General features: G+C 42.9%; 1 protein-coding gene across 1 annotated transcript in view; it reads right to left on the bottom strand.

Moving 5' to 3' along the window:
- Nucleotides 1-20,020, bottom strand: part of LOC103366170 (plexin-A2-like) — a 123,151-nt gene that overhangs the window by 50,571 nt on the left and 52,560 nt on the right. The window contains exons 5-12 of the mRNA XM_008293827.1: nt 19,028-19,151; nt 16,281-16,434; nt 13,584-13,680; nt 11,243-11,357; nt 9,870-10,070; nt 8,454-8,550; nt 7,965-8,164; nt 167-318 (exon numbers count right to left, since the gene is read on the bottom strand). Coding sequence (XP_008292049.1) covers nt 167-318; nt 7,965-8,164; nt 8,454-8,550; nt 9,870-10,070; nt 11,243-11,357; nt 13,584-13,680; nt 16,281-16,434; nt 19,028-19,151 — 1,140 coding nt within the window. The remainder of the gene's footprint in view (nt 1-166; nt 319-7,964; nt 8,165-8,453; nt 8,551-9,869; nt 10,071-11,242; nt 11,358-13,583; nt 13,681-16,280; nt 16,435-19,027; nt 19,152-20,020) is intronic.

Genomic DNA, 20,020 nt, shown 5'->3' on the forward strand with positions numbered 1-20,020 from the left:
CCACACTCCCATCAGGACAGCTGGCTAGGGAATTAGTTGTTTACTAATTGGAATAATTGGCTCATTCTACACTGAAAACAATGTTCTAGGTAGTTTTCAATCAGCAAGTTAATACCGATATTAAGAATGTTTAAATAACAACGCTCATCTCGTTTGTGTGACTTACTGTTCGGCGATGATGTAGCCGTCCTCCACCGGGGTACACCTCACCCCTGCCACCTCCACGTTGCCCACCATATCAGAGAAAGCCAGACCGAGGTTTGTGCCATGGATGGTCACCCGAGTGCCTCCTTCTGGGGGTCCAGCCATCGGAGTCACCTGCGGGGTTAAAAAAAAGTCAAGGAGAAGGTTGATGCGCCCCGTTCTTATAGAAACTTATAAATGAGTACAGGTTTCTGTAGATGCTCAAGGGTAAATATGCTCTTTTGGTCCAGGTGGCTGTAAAAGCAATTAAGAACACTCCCCACTCCTGCACCCGCAGAATGTCAGAGCATGCCATGAGTCACTGTGCCAAGAGCATGTTCTAATCACAATGCCGGCCGCCGGCACATGCTTCGTAGCGCTTTCTGTCTAAATATGATATTACATCCATGCGCACGCAATAACACGCAAAGACGACACATTTAAACGTCCTTTCTCGTCTACTTTTGGATCAGTATATCTAATAAAAGGAACTTCACAATAAAAAAATAAGAGGGACTATTACCATTCTGGATTGCTGCCTGCTCAGAATCTGCTGCTGTTGCCATGGATGGTAAATCTAACAAGGGGCTGTATTAATACTTAGTGCAGACCACCTACTCATAAAATGCAATATGGCTGCCCAGCATGACCTTGGCACAGGGTGGCACAGCGCCTTCTGTGCTGCAGAGCCCTGTTGAGGCTCCAAACTGGCCATTATCCAGCCCTTTAAACAAGAGAGGAGAAGACAAGGAGGAAGAAACAGGAGAGAGAAAAAGAAGCCGGAAGATAAAGAAAGATCAAGGGGGTAGACGGTACCTTTCGGTGGACAGGGAGGCAAGAGGAAATAGGGTGGACCAAGAAAGAGGAGGGCAGTAGGGAGGAGATGACTGTCACTTTGCTGTGTAGAGCTGCTAGTGCTATGTAAACAATCAATATGCTATTACTGGCCATGCAAGCAGAAGGGGGGGAAAAAAAAACCCCAACAGTCAGTTGTACCCGCTCACTGAGCTGTAAAGCGCCACGTGACCCTTTAAGAGGTGCCGTACACCCTCCCCTCGCTACCCTCGACTCCCACCAGGGCATTGCGGCTTCCCTGTGGGATGCCGGCATTGTAATCTAGATTCAGTGGACATTAATTGCTCTGGATGTAAAGTAAGTGTGTCACTGCACCGCCTGAGGGGTCTGAATACATGAATCTTTTAGCACTGCTTGGGCATGCAGGGTATAGAGGGGGGGAAAACATAATGGCTAAATATATCCATGTCAGGCGATGGCAGCAGCTATTCGAGAAGACTTAGTGATGGTTACATAAGCAATGCAAGGACCTGAGAGAGAACAAGAGAGAGAAAAGGAAGGGAGAGAGAGTGAAAAATAGAGAGCATGAAAAAGAGAGAGGGACTGGCAGAAAGAAGAGGAGTAAGAGAAAATGGAATGAGCAGCAGGGGGAAAGTGGATGCCACTCTGTTCAGCCCCATCAGCCAAGATGGGTGACAGGTGAGGCAGGGATGGTGACAGGACAGCAGTGCTGTATCACAGATGGGCATGCTAAAAGCTTGGGAGACCTCCTCCTTCTACCCTTGGGGGCTGAAATGGAGCCTTTCCAATGGTGGACCAAGCACAGGAAGACAGTCTAATCCATGCATGAAACCCATTTGACTGAGCTCCCCATTGGCAGATAGAGCCTTGATTCAACAGGATCACAGAAAAATCGCCACTTCAAAGACGCACGCCACCAATGTCTCCAGGCTGCGAGGCGTGAGGGAAGTGCTGCTCTTTGTCTCTGTGTCTGTATTTCTTACACACATACAAAAGGACGAAAATCTAATATGGATCCTCTTTGTGCACAAACTGTGCTTTGATTGCCCATAAACCCGACTCTAATGACCTTTACAGAGCGATCGTAGTCATATAGAGTCATACACTGTAGATAATCTTTAGGAATGGAGAGTTTGTCTTTACATCTAACTGCAATGTCATCTTCTTTGCATCTCTTTTACTTCTTTTGCTTTATGTCTTTCATCATCTCGTCTCCCTCAGGCTAGGTGACACATCTTCCTCCTCTAAGCACCAGCTTTCTTGTTTGTCTTACCATACAGTCTTTCAAGGGGGAAGAGGAAGCCTCATTGGTCATGCACGCACACCCTGCTGTCCTTCCTCCCCCCTGCTCCCCCCCAGTGCTGCCATGCCATGCTCCCTGTGTAATCCTTTTAGCAGCAGCACTGCTGCCCGCCTGGCATTGTCACACTGTCAATAGAGGGTAATTCCCAGCAAACAGCCAGTCAACTTGCACGCCGCTCTCCCTGTTCCCACTCATGTACTCTCTCTAGCATAATCTATCTCTCTCCAGCTCAGGGGATCATAGTATTGCCCACTTACCACTATTTCCTACAGACATTGCCTAGGTTTTGGCAAAAACCATACAGTATAAGAATCATATAGTGGAAACAGTCCAGAGGGGTGGGGAGACCTAAATCGACAACGCGTTCTAATTCACAAGAAAGTAACTTCCAGGAAAAAAAATGTTTTCTGTTAACGAGGAGGATCTTTTATTTTGAGCAAAACACAAACTACAGCGATGGAGAGAATGGCCTTCAGTGTAAACAACCTGGAATTGTCCGACAGAGTGGTGTTGACATATTCAGCTGAAGTAATGGTGGGGAAAGATGTGCTGATGCAGCCAAGGCTAAACTCAATACGGCAGAGAGCAATGCACCGACCCAGCTGCCTTCAGGCTATGCAAGCCTAGCATGTCACTGTAACTACAGCAGCTGACCAAGCCCAAAGGAACTCTCCTAGACAATTCAGCAATAATGATATTTAATCACCCCATCTACCATTAAAACACACAATATCAGCAATTCTACAGAATATACTTCACCATCAGTCTTTAACATTGTCTACAGATTTATTGCAACGGGATTTTATCTCCTTGGAGCTCTAGGGAGATTCTCACATGCCACATAACAGTGGATGTATTCCCATTCTTGCCGTATATTTCGCTTTTGACATGAAATAACCCTTGATACAATTTAGAAGCTTGCAGCTAATCTCTTTGTCTTTGGACTGTGCTCAGACTAATTCGAGACTGTCACATTTAATTGTGAGTAGCATTTAATGGGCTTGATAAAACCCCACTGATCACTTGTACCCGAACAAACTACATCCTAAATACTTTATGGGGCCTTAAATGTCTTGTAGTCAGCCACGAGATATGGCCTGTGATGAAAGGGAGCTTTTTAGTGCGTAAAGAGGAACAAACAAGAGACAAAAGGATCAGATAAGAGGTGTATTTGTAAATGAGGTTTTATCCGTGAGCGGACTGATACTGCGTGCTCCAACAGGGAATTTGAACCTTTTGCAGGGTTTGCGTGTGGATGTGTGGGCCGAAGACTCATTTCACTGTGCAATATTTTGCTCTTCAGCTAGGCGGGTTTAATGAAGGGTAGCACCCATACAGTACAGAAGCACTCTCAGCAGTGAGGAGAGTTCAGTTGTAGTCTGATACTGACTGACAGACCCATTATCCCTGTGGTGTTCAAAGTATCAACAATCAACAAGCTTGCATACACCCTGTGAGCGAAAGAAAGAAAGAAAGAAAGAAAGAAAGAAAGAAAGAAAGAAAGAAAGAAAGAAAGAAAGAAAGAAAGAAAGAAAGGAATCCTACATTTTTTTTTCTTCTTCCCTAAAGCTGCAGAATGCTGTTTATACTCACTGTCACTGGGAGGCAAGGGATCCTCTGTGCTATACTGTAAACTCACACAGAAGCCACGGCCAAAGCCTATTGAGGAGACGCCTTTCATATGCCCATCCAACTCCCAGCTTCATTTGATGTTGTTCCCTCTGCTGTTAGCAGGGGCTTACATCTCTTCAATATTAATGGCCCATGGTGGGAGGCACCATGGCACTTAATAGAAGCATTAATTATTCAAAAGGCCTATCTTGTGGTAGGCACATCTACTAATGTGCTAGTATGTATACAAATCAGCTCATGATGGGGGCTTTGGTGCATACAATCAAAACCAAATTTATTAATAAATTCAGCCCACCAGGGGGATGTCTGCTTCTTAAAGAAACTGTAATCACTGAGAGACGAGGGGGGTAGGGCGAAGCACAAACGCACGCCGACGCCGCTGCCAACAAAGAGGAGAATAGGTGTGTCAGTGTGTATTTGAAGTACATGCTCACGCAGAATTGGTTTTGCCACCTCCAGCCGTAAACAGATCTGAGTGCAGATAGCCCACAGGTGACCCCTCTTCCCCCTTTTTGTTCTTCCAACCCCTTCATGGTTCAGTCTCCCTGCTTTATCTTTTGTTCTTCCACACTTCACCTTATTCAAACCCTCCATACATTCACAATTTCAATGTTACCCATCTCCTGAACTTAAAAGACCCTTCAACAGACTCTGTAATATGTCATTATGTCACTCATTACAAATGCAGAGTCCCTCATTCACCGCTGCATTCTTTATGATCGGGTAGGTTGGACATTGTTGACTATTCACAGGCAACAGCACTGGTACACTTTCATTTATAAAACTATTTTGGGCAAACTTCCAGCCTACCTTTGTAACCTTCTCTGTGTCAGCTCTGTTAGTTACCAGCTACACTCCTCCAAGTGGTTACTTTCAACATACCCCGGGTTTTAACCGATTTGGGGAAAATTGCATTTTCCTACCATGCCCATGGACTTGGAATAATCTGCAGAAAGATCTTACATTACAAACAATGATATCAATTAGTATAATTTAAGGGCATCATAAAGAATGTGGTGACGGAGACATATTATTATTTTTCTTGAGAGGTCCACTATGTTTAAATAGTTGTTCTTGTTATTTTATCTACTGTTGCATCTTGGCTGTTTGAAGCATTGTGATTGGCTGCTACCTTGGCCAGGTCTCTCTTGTAAAAGAGATTATGAATCTCAATGAGACTTCCTGGTTAAATAAAGGTTTAATAATTAGTCACTGTTGATTGAAACACTTCAAAATAATTCCATTTGTTGGGTCTTTTTTTAAAAAATTTTTTTAAAAAACTGCAACGTCTGCTTCAAAACCAATGTGTAATGTTCAGAATTTTTCAAAATACCTTTTAACATTGTCACTGCAACACTTCTTATGAAGCCAACATCTAAAGGTCAGAATACAGCATCTTGTGGATAAATTACTATCTCTTTGCCCTTGATGTATAATGGATTTCTGAATGATTGTTGACAATGAGGGCTGCAAGGTGGCGCAGTTGGTAGCACTGTTGCCTCGCAGCAAGAAGGTTGCCCCCCCCCAGGTGGGGGCACCAGAATCTTTCTGCGTGGAGTTTGTATGTTCTCCCCGTGCAGCGTGGGTTCTCTCCGCGTTCTCCGGCTTCCTCCCACACAGTCCAAAAACATGTTGAGGTTAATTGGTGATTCTAAATTGTCCGTAGGTGTGAATGTGAGTGTGCTTGGTTGTCTGTCTCTAAGTGTAGCTCTGTGATAGACTGGCGACCTGTCCAGGGTGTCCCCTGCCTTCACCCTAAGTCGGCTGGGATAGACTCCAGCCCCCCGCGACCCTCATGAGGATTAAGCGGTGTATAGATAATGGATGGATGGATGTTGACAATAAGTGCATCTCTAAGCCCTTATTATGATTCCCACAAACTGACATGTTAACCTGATGGTCAGTGCAAATATTTGAGATACAGCTTTAAGAAAATGTCTGCTGGTATTGTGAACCGTTTCTGGAAATATCTTAAGGTAATTTCTTGTCTGCTCTAACAGGCTAGAGTGATGATCAATATACCACTGGAGGAAAGATGGATACAACAAATCAGCAGTTTACAAGCAAGTTTAAATCTAGTTTTCTTAATGTAATGCTTCTGCTTTACCTTTCAGTATGTCAGCCAAGGCCCCTGCTTTTTAGGTAAACCATGAACATTTTGCTAACTTGGGGAGTTTTTCACAGCTAGCATTTCCCAAACAAGGAAAACACCAACTCAAATACTCTATTTGCAATGTTAACATCTAAGGATTTTCCTGAATATCTGTCAGTCTTTTTGTCAGGCAGCTCTCACAGAGCAGCAGACGAAGGTACAGGCTGTTGAAATCACATACCATCATCATAACACTAATGAAAACAGAGAGCTGAATGAGGTATGTCCCAGTGGGTGGCCATGAGCATGTGCCATAGAATGACAAACTGAAAGCATAATGGACTTAATTCACCAGGATGAGTCAGAGGTAGTGATACACAGGAAGGAAAAGGGAGTGGGGGGTAGAGGACAGAAAAAAAGACAGAAATAGATAGAGGGAGAGAAAGAATGGAGGAACTGAATTAAAAAACAAACAGGGATTGACTTCTTTTTTTTTGCTTGTCTCTTTTCCTGGATTATCTGGGTGTAGTATAGCGAATCAATTAACCAAGCTGTTAACTTCAGTTTTTAATTGGCTAGAGTACGATGTGAGTATGTGGTGGAGGAATGAGAAGTCAAATGAATCAATGTGGAGGCAGAGAGGTCTGCTGGGTTAACCACAATGCACTGGTGTGTTACCAAGCCTAATTAAATAATATGTCCCTCCTGGGCTGACTCCTGTATGACAGCAAACCCACCAGGCGGGAGGAGAATGCAGCCTGAGCAAGCAAAGGCCTACTTACGGAAAACAAATAAGCACTTCCAGGTCACGACCCTTGTGCTGCTGATGCGGAGGACATCGAGCTATTGGGTAGGGTTTTTTGCAATACTGGGAAGGCTAAGAGAGTGAGAGGAAATAACAAAAGAGGCACCACACATACGCTTGCTTGTTATCTGTATGAATAGCAAGATATGAAAGACAACCTACTGCTGGCTTGCTACAATAGGAACTGTGAGTTATTTCAAAGTTTGCTTGTGAAGTTCCTTTTTTAACATTTGTTGGTGCCAAAGTTACTTTCAAAGGGATGGAATAACCTTGTATGAAGACAAAAGACATTAAAATCTATGAGCAGGCATCTGTGCAAACTGCACAAAGAGAAGGCAGATGTCAAAAAGACAGCCCCTTTAAAATTGAATACCTCTGCCCCTGTGTGCGCATGTGTGCGTGTGCCCTTGGAAAAGTCCTAAGGAGAGGAAGAACTCTGGCATGAACAAGCACCCGTGAGCGTAACACATACAGTCACATAGGTATGTAAGCAGTCATACACAAAATAAGCAAGTCAACATCTTCTGTCTTGATTAGAGAAAAGATACAGAAAAGAACAGACAAGATAAAAGGCTGTGAGAAAGACACCAAACGTTGAAAGCAAGCATTAGGTGGGGCAAGCACCCCGGGGAGCTCGTGGAAGGTTTAATCTCATATTTCCTGGGTCCAGAAAAAAAACTGAGTAGAACAGAAAAAGCTACTTTTCATGCAATGCCTCTCAAATCAGACATTTTACTGTCAAGAGTGCTCCCCGTCTCTTAAGAACTCTGCTATTATCAGCTCAACTTTTGCATAAATGTTTCAAAAAAAGCAAGCATGCCAGAATCAAGTGTAGTCTGGGCGTACTGCGCTTTAGTGGTCATGATGTGCTTTGGAGAATACAAAGCAGGGCTTTAACTATGTAACAGAATTGCCACTGTCACCAATGGCAATGTCTCATCAAGCTGTTACAAGCTGTTAGAGCTGTTAACTAGAATTTTAAATGTAGTCCAGCAGTATGAGCTGAGCGGCTCGCAATCTTCTACGAAGAACTGTGACAAGATGCAAAACACATCTTGCAGCGGTGGCTGATTATTGCGTATTGATCTGTGTGGGCAGGCAGGAAGGGCTGAGAGGGGATTATGGGTACTGACCTCAGTGATGCGTGGGTTGGTGCACTTCACATTCTTGCTGGACAGGTTGAGCCAGCGGGTGGTGTAAGGGTTGATAGGGGGGCAGTGGTGCCGCAGCGTACATCTTCCCTCTCCACTGCACCAGCCACACTGGAACTTCCGCTCTGCCTTCAGACACATGCCGCAGCTGTCCCGCTGGGCTGCACACTTGTACAAGTGCACTGTTGGATAGAGGAAGCAGTACAGTCAACACAAAGCAACTGAGCGTAGATTTTGTTTTCTTAAGGAAAACTGACAGCAGGTCTACTGTTAGTGACATATCTATTTAATGTAGCAAGTTTCTTAACATACTGTACATGTGTGATTTACATATGAAATCAATAAATACACATATACTGCCAGATACATTTGAACACAGTCAGAGCTCACAAAAATGATGGTGAGTGGTATATCTGCCCATCTTCATCCTGTTTGCTAGCACATGTTGACAGCATCATCTTCCGTTCTTACCTTGAATATTCTCGGGGTTATCAATAATGAAGTTGCCGTTCCACACCACTGAGAAATCCACAGGCAGCTCACTGATTTTCATCCCCTCGTACAGATACTAGAGGCAAAAGAACAGCGGGTGAAAAAAAAGAAAGACGGAGATGGGCATGAAGGAGGAAAAAAGACAAAAACAGAGGAGGATTTCAATGAGAGGTCTGGGAATTTCAATCCCCATGAGTCCTAGTAGATGCAGTGCTATGTCCTTCCAATGTTACCCCAAACTTACATCATCTCAGTATCTGAGAGCTGACAAAGTGAAAACCCACAAGAAATAGGACAGCTGGGTAGAAGCTTGAGCTTCCCTTCTGGCCTTTATAGGTTCTGTCCTTAACTGCCTCCTATGCCCTTAATGTCAGCCTGACTTCCATTGTGCATGTGTGTGTGACAGAGGGAGCGAGAGAGAGAAAGCCAGAGAGGAGAGTAAAATGTGTATGTCTGTGGTTCCTCTGGGAATATACTGCAGAAGTCGGAACGTGCTTGACTAGAGGGCAGAGCCATGCTGCAGCCGTCTCCAGTGTAATTACCTAGGTTGAAACTACTATATCTCCACTGACTCAATGACACACATATGCAAATGTAAACACGCACTATGTGGCAAAATTGTACTGCACTTGTTTTCTACAGACAGTAACATAACCGATGTACCCAAATAAATAATAAAAAATAAATAAATAAATCATGCATCATCATCTGGTGGGACAATTTTAAGTACATAAACTTTAGCATTACAACGGGTAATTCCCTGCAAAATAAAGTTAAACATAAAATCTGTTAATTTTATAACAAGACTACTGATAAAACACACAAACACAATTTGATAACTGCTGTTTAATGGGAGAAGCCTGTCAGTACTTTATCTCTAGAGAAGCTACCTGTATGTGGCTCTTGCGGAACCTACATCACAAGCTTGTGTCATTGGCACATGACACTTCCAGAGTTAAAAGACATGCAAAAATCAACTCCAACTAATGACTGCCGTGTCAGAGTCCTGTGAGACGAAGTCTGAGTTTTTCTAATTTGTGTTCACAGTTGTTTTAGATCTTAAAACTGTAGCAGAATCATTGATAAATAAATGGGAGACTCATATAGTCATGTCATTGATGATTTAACACAGGTTTATGTTGAGCTATACAAAAGTTTTTTCTATGATGTTTATTACCAATTTCCATTCATGTATATGCTTAGAAAACATAGCTATGCTGTTCAGAGCTGTCTAAGGTAGCTTTTTTAACCTATACGTAGAGATCTGAGCAGACACGAACCCCATCGTCTTCAACTTGTGATTTTCTGAAAATGGGAACGCGAAGAAAGGGGTAAAAAGAATGCCTGAAATGAGCGGCCAGGCAGGCTGATATCTGCAGCCTACATCTAACCCACCGAGCTGTTCTGGCACTGCACACTGGAGCTGTTGAAGCGGAGGGCAGTGACTCGGTGGCTGACTCCCTGGATGTGAAGGACACACTCGTAGCCTCGCTGGCCAGATTGAGGCTGTGGCAGGTTCTTGGCCTTGAGGGTTATAGGCTTCACCTCCCCTGCAGGGATCAGAATCTCCTCAGAGCGCACCAGCTGGGGGCAGTCCTGGAGGGAACAAGCACAGGGCAGAGAGTGCACGAGTGTCAATAACAAAACAAAAAAAAAAGACAGAAAAAGAAGAATGGTGCATTTTGTTGTTTAACTCACAAGTAAGATGAGAGAAACCACAGTTTGAACACAGGTGAATAGAAGAAGTAGGAAATAGAGTAAGAGCAGCTGAAGTAGAAATTCATTCCGAGGTAGAATTTAAAAGTGACTAATTTGACCTTTGAAAGTCTCTGAACTGATACCAGAGTGTTGAAGAACACATTATGAAGAGAGAAACTGCTCAATGAGGATGATATTAGTGCTCAGTACAATATAGCAATTAGAGGTCAATTCTGTCTGCAATATAATATTAAAGAAACTTTCGCACAATCAAGATCAAAATCACAGCTTTAAACACCGAAGCTGTGTCTTTCAACCTTGAGTCCTGCCAGATCATATATATTCTAATACAGCTTTATAATGGGATCAACTGCTTAAAACACCTACTATTTCTGCCAGACAGAAAGAGGCTGGCCTTTATTCATAATACTGCCACAGACTAAAGCGTCTGATCTAATTAATGAAACTGTGTGAGACTTCCACAGCAAACACACATGAGAAGAAACGGTGCTGGAGGGGTGTCCACCGTGGTGTTGGCAGTAGATCCATATGCACTGCAACTTAACACCCAAGGGAGCAGTTACCAACATACCTTTTTCTCCTTTGCCAATGGGTTTAGATAAGCAAAAACAAATATTTAGCAGCCCGTGCGAGCAGATATCAAAGTAGTGCATGTGTACATAACCACAGACCCATAGAAACGAACATGAACATTCAAGCATATTTTAGGTAGTTTGTTCCCACCTCAAATGATTGACATGGTCAGAGTGATCTCATGTCATTGTTGAGACCTGCTAAGCTCAATAACTGCAGGGATAATAGACTGTTAATTGCTGCTGCAGAGAACAAGAGCTCTGAATGAGAAGCACCATTTCGGAAATAGAAGAGCTTAGATGACTGTCTTTCTGAAGACATGCCCCGAGGCTGACACAAAGCTGGAACACAGAGCAAGATGCAGGCAGGAGGAAACGGAGAGACGAAATGTGCATGAGAGAAAGAGAAGACAGAGGAGATGACAGGTTAGCTCATACATAAGTGTGTGTTTGTGCATGCATGTGTTTTCCACAAACCTCAGAAGCGTTGACTCGTCCCTCCTGGAAGGAACAGCTGGAGGGGTCATGGGTACACAAGTTGCGGTATTTGCACCAGTGGCAGCGGAAGGCGCTGTTCACACATGACAGACACCTGCAAACACACACATGAACACACACACTGAGTGAGGGAGTCTGGGGAAAGAAAAAAAAAAAAAAAAGCAGCAGCGCAGTCAAAGAGGGATGGCGAGTTTGCCAAAGTTGGGGGAAGTGCCACATAGGAAATGAGTTCAGATCCCAAGTGGGCACCTGCTGTTGTTGTGCCCTTGTGGTTGGCACAGTACCTAATGGCTGCTGGGCCAAGTTCTCCCTGCGTATATTTTTGACTGCCATACATTGATACCACGTGTCATGTGTGAACGGGAGGCTGAATATTAACCCACACAACCACAATCAGATGGAGAATAAGTGAGAGAGAGAGAGAGAGAGAGAGAGAGAGAGAGAGAGAGAGAGAGAGAGAGAGANAGAGAGAGAGAGAGAGAGAGAGAGAGAGAGAGAGAGAGAGAGAGAGTGGCGGAACGTTGAGTAATGAGGACAAATAAGACAGTGCCGCAGCTTGATCCTGCAATTACCATTAGCCCTGAATTGTTAAAGTGTTGCTGTAATTACTAGCTGTTAGGTGTGTGTGTGTGTGTGTGTGTGTGTGTGTGTGTGTGTGTGTGTGTGTGTGTGTGTGCACTTATGTGAGCACTTTCATGTACAATATGTAAGTGTGTGTGTGCTTGTGTCACTGTAGGGATATGTACTGTACTGCCGGTGGTTAAAGTCATACCAAGATTCTTGACTAAAGTACAAGCAAAAATACTGCATTCAAACTTGAAGCATCAAAAGCACTGCGGCGGAATCACACCTGTCTATGTGCCATTGTTATTAGTCACATTATTGGATTGTTACTACTCATGTATTAAGGCATAAGCAGCCTTTTAATATCATAAGTTGATTGTGCAGTGCTATTTTTTTAGCTATTTTACTTTACCACAGATTTTATATTAGATGCTAATTGCAGGTTTTTAAAATTATTTATTTCCTGCAATCAAAAAAGTATACTAGACCCTTTTAAAATGAAATGTACTGAAATCTCATTATTAATTCTAATACACATTTCTAATTATAATTCAATAGAGTACTTAAATAAATGCACTTTCCTGTATAGTACACGTTATATGGGTGAAAATGCGATGCCACAAGGCATGCTACTCTCTGCACGTTGCCATAGCAAAGACAACACTCACTTTTAATTGATTGTGATGGCATTTACTACACTATGTATTCAAGAACAGTTGTTCAGAGAGCGCATGTTAGTCTCAACTGGCCCTCCCTTCCCCATCTCCCTCTCTCTGAAAAAAAGGTTCAGACTTGCTTATTGTGAAGTATTCATTGGTGCAAAAGCATGGGAGGTATATCTGGCAAACACACTAATTCAAAAGAATATGGCTGATTTACCTTGGGGTAAACTGAGTGTACAGTTGTGTGCAAGAGGGAGGGGACAAGGGAGCCAGAGCTGGCATCAGAGCATGCAAGGAAGAGTCTATGGCCTTTTCAAGTGTACGCATCTTTCTTTGTGTGTTTGAGTGCAAGTATGTTTGTCATTGCCGATTAACTGAGCTGATGTGAGAGCTGGTAATTGCATCCTGTGCTACTCAGACAGGGTTCTCAGACAGCAGACAGCCATATGAAGTTGGGGAAGAAGAGAGAGAAATTGCCACCTTTCATCTGGCAAAGGAGACAGTGGCTAAAACATTTTGTTTTGATGTCGAGGGGGTAGTCAAAGGATAATGTGACACGCTATGATTCCTGCACCCCCGCTAGTATCGCTGCTGTAATACCCTGATTCTGCTGCGCTCCACTCAGTGATACTCCCAAGTCAGAGAGGCCTTTGGATCTCACACAAACAGAATCTGCCACAGTGGAATGAGGCGAGCAATTGCACAGGCAATGCACACACTGAGATCTCCAATCCAGGGATTCAATTCAACATCACTCAATCAGGGACAGACATGGCATGAAAATGGCCATGAAATCCCTACTGAAGACCTGCTCAGCAGAAAGCATAGAGTGTTGTAGCACAGCATGTCAGTGGAAAAGGCTTCATTAGCACAACAGCACAGAAATGTCCTGTTGCGGGGCACAGGAAGCAGTCAGCGATCAGATTGCATTAGTTTTTACAGCGGATATTTTTAGGGGACTTGGGGCTGGCTAAGGTTAAGGACAAATTGTAACTAATTCCCAGAGCATTGATTCGGTGGTATTGGACAGCAGGTCTCGGGCATTGTTTCTGTAAACGAAGAGAGAATGAATGGATTCAGAGAGTGATACTTACAGTTGGTGGACGCTGCAGTTGTAAAACTTGACCTCTGTGCTGATAAGCATCTGACCCGTCTCTTTAGAATTGAGCCTAAGCTCAACGCCTGACCAGTCTGAAAGAGAAGAGACAGGAGATCAACATTTATTGAACACCTGAATTCCAACCTAATGAACATCTAAAATCTTTAAATTATTTTGCATATTTGTGATCAGCAGACTTAATTAAATCTTATGTGCATTCGTTTTCGCAGGATGTCTCAATCCAGGGTTCTTGGCACAGAAGTACACAAGACATTTGGAAGGGCAGCATTTCTTGTGAGTTGTTGTATATATATGAGGCCGACTCTGTGTGTGTGTGTGTGTGTGTATATATATATATATATATACATATTGAAAGTCAAACTATACACGCTAACTACTGTGTTTGCCTATGATTTAGTTTTTCCAATAGCAAATGCTTATATATATATATATATACATAGCAAACAAGCATGATGGGGCCCGTACACTAACATTTTGTTGAACAACCCTTTGAACCAATCCCTGCAATCAAGTGTTTTCTGTCAGACTTCTGCACCTGTTGACAGGTATTTTGGCCCACTGCTTATCAGCAAAGTGCTCTAATTTGTCCAGGACACTTTTGTTTTCTTAAATGATTCTTTTCAACCACAATCCAAAAGCAATGCTTATTTCACAAAATTATAATTTAGCAAATGTTTATTTGTTATTACTTTTTCAGTTTCTTGTTATTTGAGGTACGATTGTGAATTTTGCCTTTTCTTTAATGGAATGGTATGAATACATTTGAGGACGGCTATATGGAAGGTGAAGGAATATTGCTAGTGAATATATACAGTACATGCAAATGAAAAGTGCAAATTTCAATCTCATACAGAACGATTTAATCAGATAGAAGTTTGTATACCTGCGTTTGGCTGAACAGAGTTTTGACTGTGCTTTGTAAAAACAGCCTCTTATCTCTTCCCCATGAGAATACAGACTCCATAAATATGTGTGTGTTTGTATGCGTGCATGTGTGGAGCAGCCTGAATTTTCAGATGACATTCAGTGTGTAGGCGGCTCGACTGACCCTCAACGCTCTGTTCTCTCCACAGCACCTGTTGGGAATCAGGGTTTGTTGCACATGAGTCTGTACAGCAGGCTCACAACAGACTTCTATTGGTGCACATTTGTGTCACAGGATCTGACAAAGTGGTGCAGAGGTCCAGTCCACACGCAACCTTCTCTAGGATCTTTTTCCTCGGCGGAGGAAGAGTGCCAGCTATTTTCTTTAATGAGTTAAGTGTCCACGCACCTTTATCCTTAACTCTCCTTCCGCCCCTTCACAGAATTTAGTTTTAATTTCTCCTCCATCACTTCACTCTCCTCTATTATCTCCCTCTCTTCTCCACCTTTCATCTAATTTCCTGTTCTCCTCTCCTATCTTCTCCTCCTTTTCCCTCTTTTCTCCTCAGGTCATTGGCACTGCATGATCTGTGTTGATGTGCAGCAGATAGAAAAAGCTTGCTAGGGGGACAGGAGATGGAGGAGGATAGCAGGGAGGTCAGGAGGCCTCAGGGGGATGAATGTGGAGTAAAACAGGTGGATGGATAGCTAGATGGATGGAGGGAGGGCTTACAGGGAGGATTGGCTGACATTTACCTGGGGGAGAACATTCATATTAGGGCCTGATGCACCACTCCCCATGGGAGCTCTGGGCAAACAGGGCTGTCATTTACTCACAGGGAGTAGGATTACCAAAGCCCCAAAACACACAGTGATTTCCACACGCTGCACATGATATATTATTCAGGGTGTTTAGTTTTGACACCCTGCAGCCATCTTGGCTTGCAAACAAGAGGCATTTATTGTCAAACAACAGATGTTAATATTCATAATGGTATATATGTTTGCAAATAAATGGCTGCCAGAACCGCTGTGATATATTTATTTTGTATATTTACCCTGCTGGAGGAATGCCTGAAAGGTCATGAGATTTCTATGAATAGTATAATAGAGGTGATTAGCATATCTTTATTCTTGGACCTAAAAGCTGTCTTAGTGTTTGTTCGCCTAAGACAGCTTCGTGTTACATCCTTGATTCTCTGAGTTCAGGTAAAAAATAAAAATAAAAAACTCGATTTGTTCTTTTGACCTCTGATTATTTGTTATATGTTTGGTATTTGCATATTTATCACTCTCAGAAGTAAACAACAGACCTACTGTCTGTGCCTTGGCTATGCAAAGACAGAAATCGAATCACTGTCGTCCGCGCTAATTGCCCTCTGACTGATTGAACTTGCATGTCAGATCGTCTCCTATTATCCGAATCAGAGGGAAGTAATTTAGTGCGCTGTAGCTCGACCACGGGCCAGAGAACCTCCGTCTGAGCCTCCATCACATCTAATGTGGCCCGGTCTTGTGCATAGCACACTTCACAACAAGACAACTGATCTTGAATCAGTGGGTGCTTGTTATGCAGACGGCCCCTGGTTAAACTAGTTTTGAATTACTAAAGATGTTTCAGTGTGTCTGCAGAAGGCTCAGTTCCCCATAAACAACAGGGAGGGACAGATCGAAACCCTACAATAGTGCTCATTAGATGTTTAAAAAGTCTTGTCTAATTGCCATGATCAAATCGGTGTGTTGTTGACTACACACTTACAAACCACTCATCATCTTGCAGTAAATGCACTGTAGTGAAAGTGTCTACCTTGGTCAGTGGGGATGAGTGGGACATCCTTGGCAGCAGGAGACACGCAGAGTATCTGGTTGCCGTTAACTTGTCCCTCCACCTCCGTCAGATTGCCAAAGGAGCAGGTGATGCCTGCAGAAAGGTCTGGAACATCGCTCACCTTCACCAGAAGCTGCATATGGGAGGAGCACAAGACAAAGGTTTTGGTAAAATGTTTGTTGTTAAGAATATTTTGAGCATCAATCCAAATGGGAAAATTTCTCATTTGTCAAAATTTTCCTACACGACTCAATACAACAGGCTGATGTGCGATATGTCATATTAGCAAAGAAACTTGTGAAAATCCTATTGCACTACACTACTAGACATTAACACTTGCATCTTTGGTAAAAAGAGACACGCCAGGCTGGGAAGAAATGGTGAAAACCATAGTGGCTTGAATACAGCAGTATAATAAGCTCCAAGTGGAATGAAAAAAGAACACACTGCTGTTGGCAAAGCTGACCATCCACTCTGCCAAGGATTGTTTCTGTGCCATAAAAACCGGCATAATATGGGAAATAAGGCTGCATTTAGATCTTAATCTTCCATTCGTCTGTAGAAGATATCCTTCCAGAAGTAGAGACAGAAATTGTGATCCATCCTGTGGTCAATACACTCAGCTGCATGGAGAAAACAGGGGGAAAAAAAAAACAGCCACTAGGCAAATATTATTTGTTCTTTCCTCTTTCTCTAGAACTCACAAGGAGAGACAGATACAGGAAAAGCGAGCAACAAAAACTACACACATAGACACATATAATTTGCAGTACATATGCAATATACCGCGCACATGCAGATACACATAAAGGCGTTTGAAGTCACTCTCTGGAGAGCAGTGACACTGGGGCTGGAGCGTTCAGCTGCTCTGCCTATAAATAAACGTATTCTGCACAGGGTGTGTGATCTGGCTCTCCAGCCAAGAGAGGCAGTCTGGATAATTATCACCATGGCATTTCACAGCCTTGTTCCATTAGCTGTTATTTTTGGGCCATACCGTTTGAAGTTTCTCTTTGTTTTATCTGCCTCTCACTAAACACCGCAGGGCTACTGGGACAGGCGAGGCAGCTGAGCAGCTTAACTGTAGGTCTTTCAAGATATGCTGACTGTTTCACTAGCTGACTACACTGCCTCCCTCGTTAGCTGGCTTACGCTGGTACCCATTGAGAGGACGGATGATTTCTTCCTTTTTTTTATTTTTTTTTTCTTCTTTCTGCTGAGGACCTCTCGTCTTCCCCCTGTTTTACTTTCACCGTGTTTGTGTTGCTTCACTCAGAGGTGTCAGAGAGATCCTTGATTACGGCAATCACAGCAATCAATGTCTTTTGTTCAATGTAAAATTCCCTGAGTAACCTCTCACATTAATTAGCTCTCATCATTCTCAAACACACATATACAGATAAACACTCAAAATTTGCTCGCATTCTCACACGCACAAACCCAGAGACAGCAAGGCCGCTACAGAAAATAAGATTGTCTCTTAGTGTTGCTCTTTTTGTTCTCTTGCCTTCCCAGATGATGGTGGTGGTGGTGGGGGGTGGGTTTTTTTTGCAGCTTGGCAGCAACCAACCTAATTGGTGGCAGATTTTTAGCAAAGGTAATTTCATTGTCTTCTCTATCTGTCTTCTATCTGTCCGGGTGCCCACATGAAGAGGATGTGTTGTCATGGAGATAGCTGTCTGCCCCTGTGGAATCTGTGTGAGCAATTTTGTGAATGGCTCGGGTGAGATGACCCTGTTACCGATACGGATGTAAAAAACATGCTAAAATGTAATACCAAAGCTTTTTTAGCAAAGTGGACATCAGAGTAAAGGTCTGCTGAGGACGAGATATCACGCAGTGCAGGGCAAGTTGCTGCCAGAGAGACTGGCACATAAAGCAGAATTTTTTATGCTTAACCAAAATACATGGGAAAAAGTCTGTGCAGCCTATTAATCCATTTTTGCTGTTGTGAATTTTGAAGAGGTCTGGAGATGTCTGCTGTAGAGATGTCTCAGAAGAGTCTAGTACCACTTGGGTTGTTACTTGGATTAAAGTGCTAAGAAATCATGTGAAAATCTGTAACACAGAAAGTCTTGGCAGAATGCTTCACATTTTAGTCCAAAAAGCTGTTGTGAGCAGCACAGAAGTATAACAAAAAAAATCTTGTTATGCCTATAAGTAGATCTATATAAATCTGACATCTCATACCAATGTGAATAGATTGTTTACTTATGTGGATGAAATGACCCCTCAACAGAGAGGGTATTTAAAGCCAAAGTAGGTGTCAGTGTGCGCACATGTACAGCTATCAGCAGAACTTGGACAGACGGAGCCTTTCACTCATGATCTCTGCCTGTTTTGACTCAGTCCATGTGGAAATACTGTACTGTACTCGGCTGCACTCGGACAACTTTAACACCCACGCACACGCCCACACAAACACATCTTGGCACACATATTGACTGCTCTGTAACAAGTGAGCATATGCATGCTGAAACGCCCACATGGAGCTCTCACGAAGCTTCCCATCTAATGTTTATGCATCACCCACAATCAAGACTAGGTGAACTGCTACGTGGGATCATTTAAAATGCTCTGCCTCTGGTACGTGGGTAGGGAAATATGTAGATAGGAGCTAATTTTTCATTGTCGAGTTTGTGAGCGGCGGTTGGGATTGGGGGTATTTTGTGTACCGTGTGTAGCGATACGTGTGTGTCTGTGTGTATGTGTGTGTGTGAACTTACAGGTACACTAGGTTCTGACACTGCAATGCTGTCTGGGTACACAGTGGCCTTCACACACTGGTTGAGAGATGCAGCGAAACGGTACGGCTCATCTGCACGCTCGCAGCGATTCCTCTGAGAGCATCTGAACAGAGAGAAGGGGAGAGAGACAGGAAGGAGTTACTGATATTTGGTTTTTGACAAGAAAATACAAATCAAACATGTTACCGGCGTTAGGACATAAAGCTATGAAGGAATACATTATAGGAAAAAAGAGGTGTTGCCAAAATGTTCATACTACAGAAAACACTAGGATTAAAAAATAGAGGGAAGGTATGAAAACAATGGAAGAGTGACAACAATAGTGATAGAAATGAATACAGATGTTACAAATAAATACTACAACAAAAACACCGTTTAAGTTGGGAGCGAGAAAGACAAACTGTGACAGAAATTAAAACTCTATCCAAAAAACAAAAGAAAAAGGGATGGAAAGAGGAGGATTAAATGTCAAAAACACTAACAGTAAACATTGTCGGAGAAATTGAAAATTAAACAGTGTTGTAGAAGGAATGAAATAAATATCCAGCAGCAGTGCTGTAGGGAGGAAATAACACTGTCACCGTCTCCTCAATGTGATAGCTCATGTTTGTGACAGAAGTGACTACCCATGTTTGAACACTGTAGTTTATAAGACACTGTGTGGGCATGTATAATTAAAATAAGTGCATCCACCTTTTGACTTTATGACTGGTCAACAACAGCTTTAAAAATGATGCCAGATGCTTTGGACTTCTTTGTTCTGTATTTGTCGTGCAGATTTCTTTTTATTTTGTGTTGATCAAGAATGTGGATGTGAAATGCTCTAGAGTCTGACTAGAAGTCATGTTGTTGTTACCAGATTGTTTTTTTTCTTCTTTTTTTTCCCCTTCCTCTCTTGCTTTGCAAAACAGATGGCATATTGAAACATAATTTGAAACGCTTTTGCTGTTTTGTTGGATCGGTTAAAAACAT

The sequence above is a fragment of the Stegastes partitus genome, unplaced genomic scaffold, assembly GCF_000690725.1.
Source record: "Stegastes partitus isolate 25-593 unplaced genomic scaffold, Stegastes_partitus-1.0.2 Scaffold20, whole genome shotgun sequence".
In the NCBI taxonomy this organism is placed as follows: domain Eukaryota; kingdom Metazoa; phylum Chordata; class Actinopteri; family Pomacentridae; genus Stegastes; species Stegastes partitus.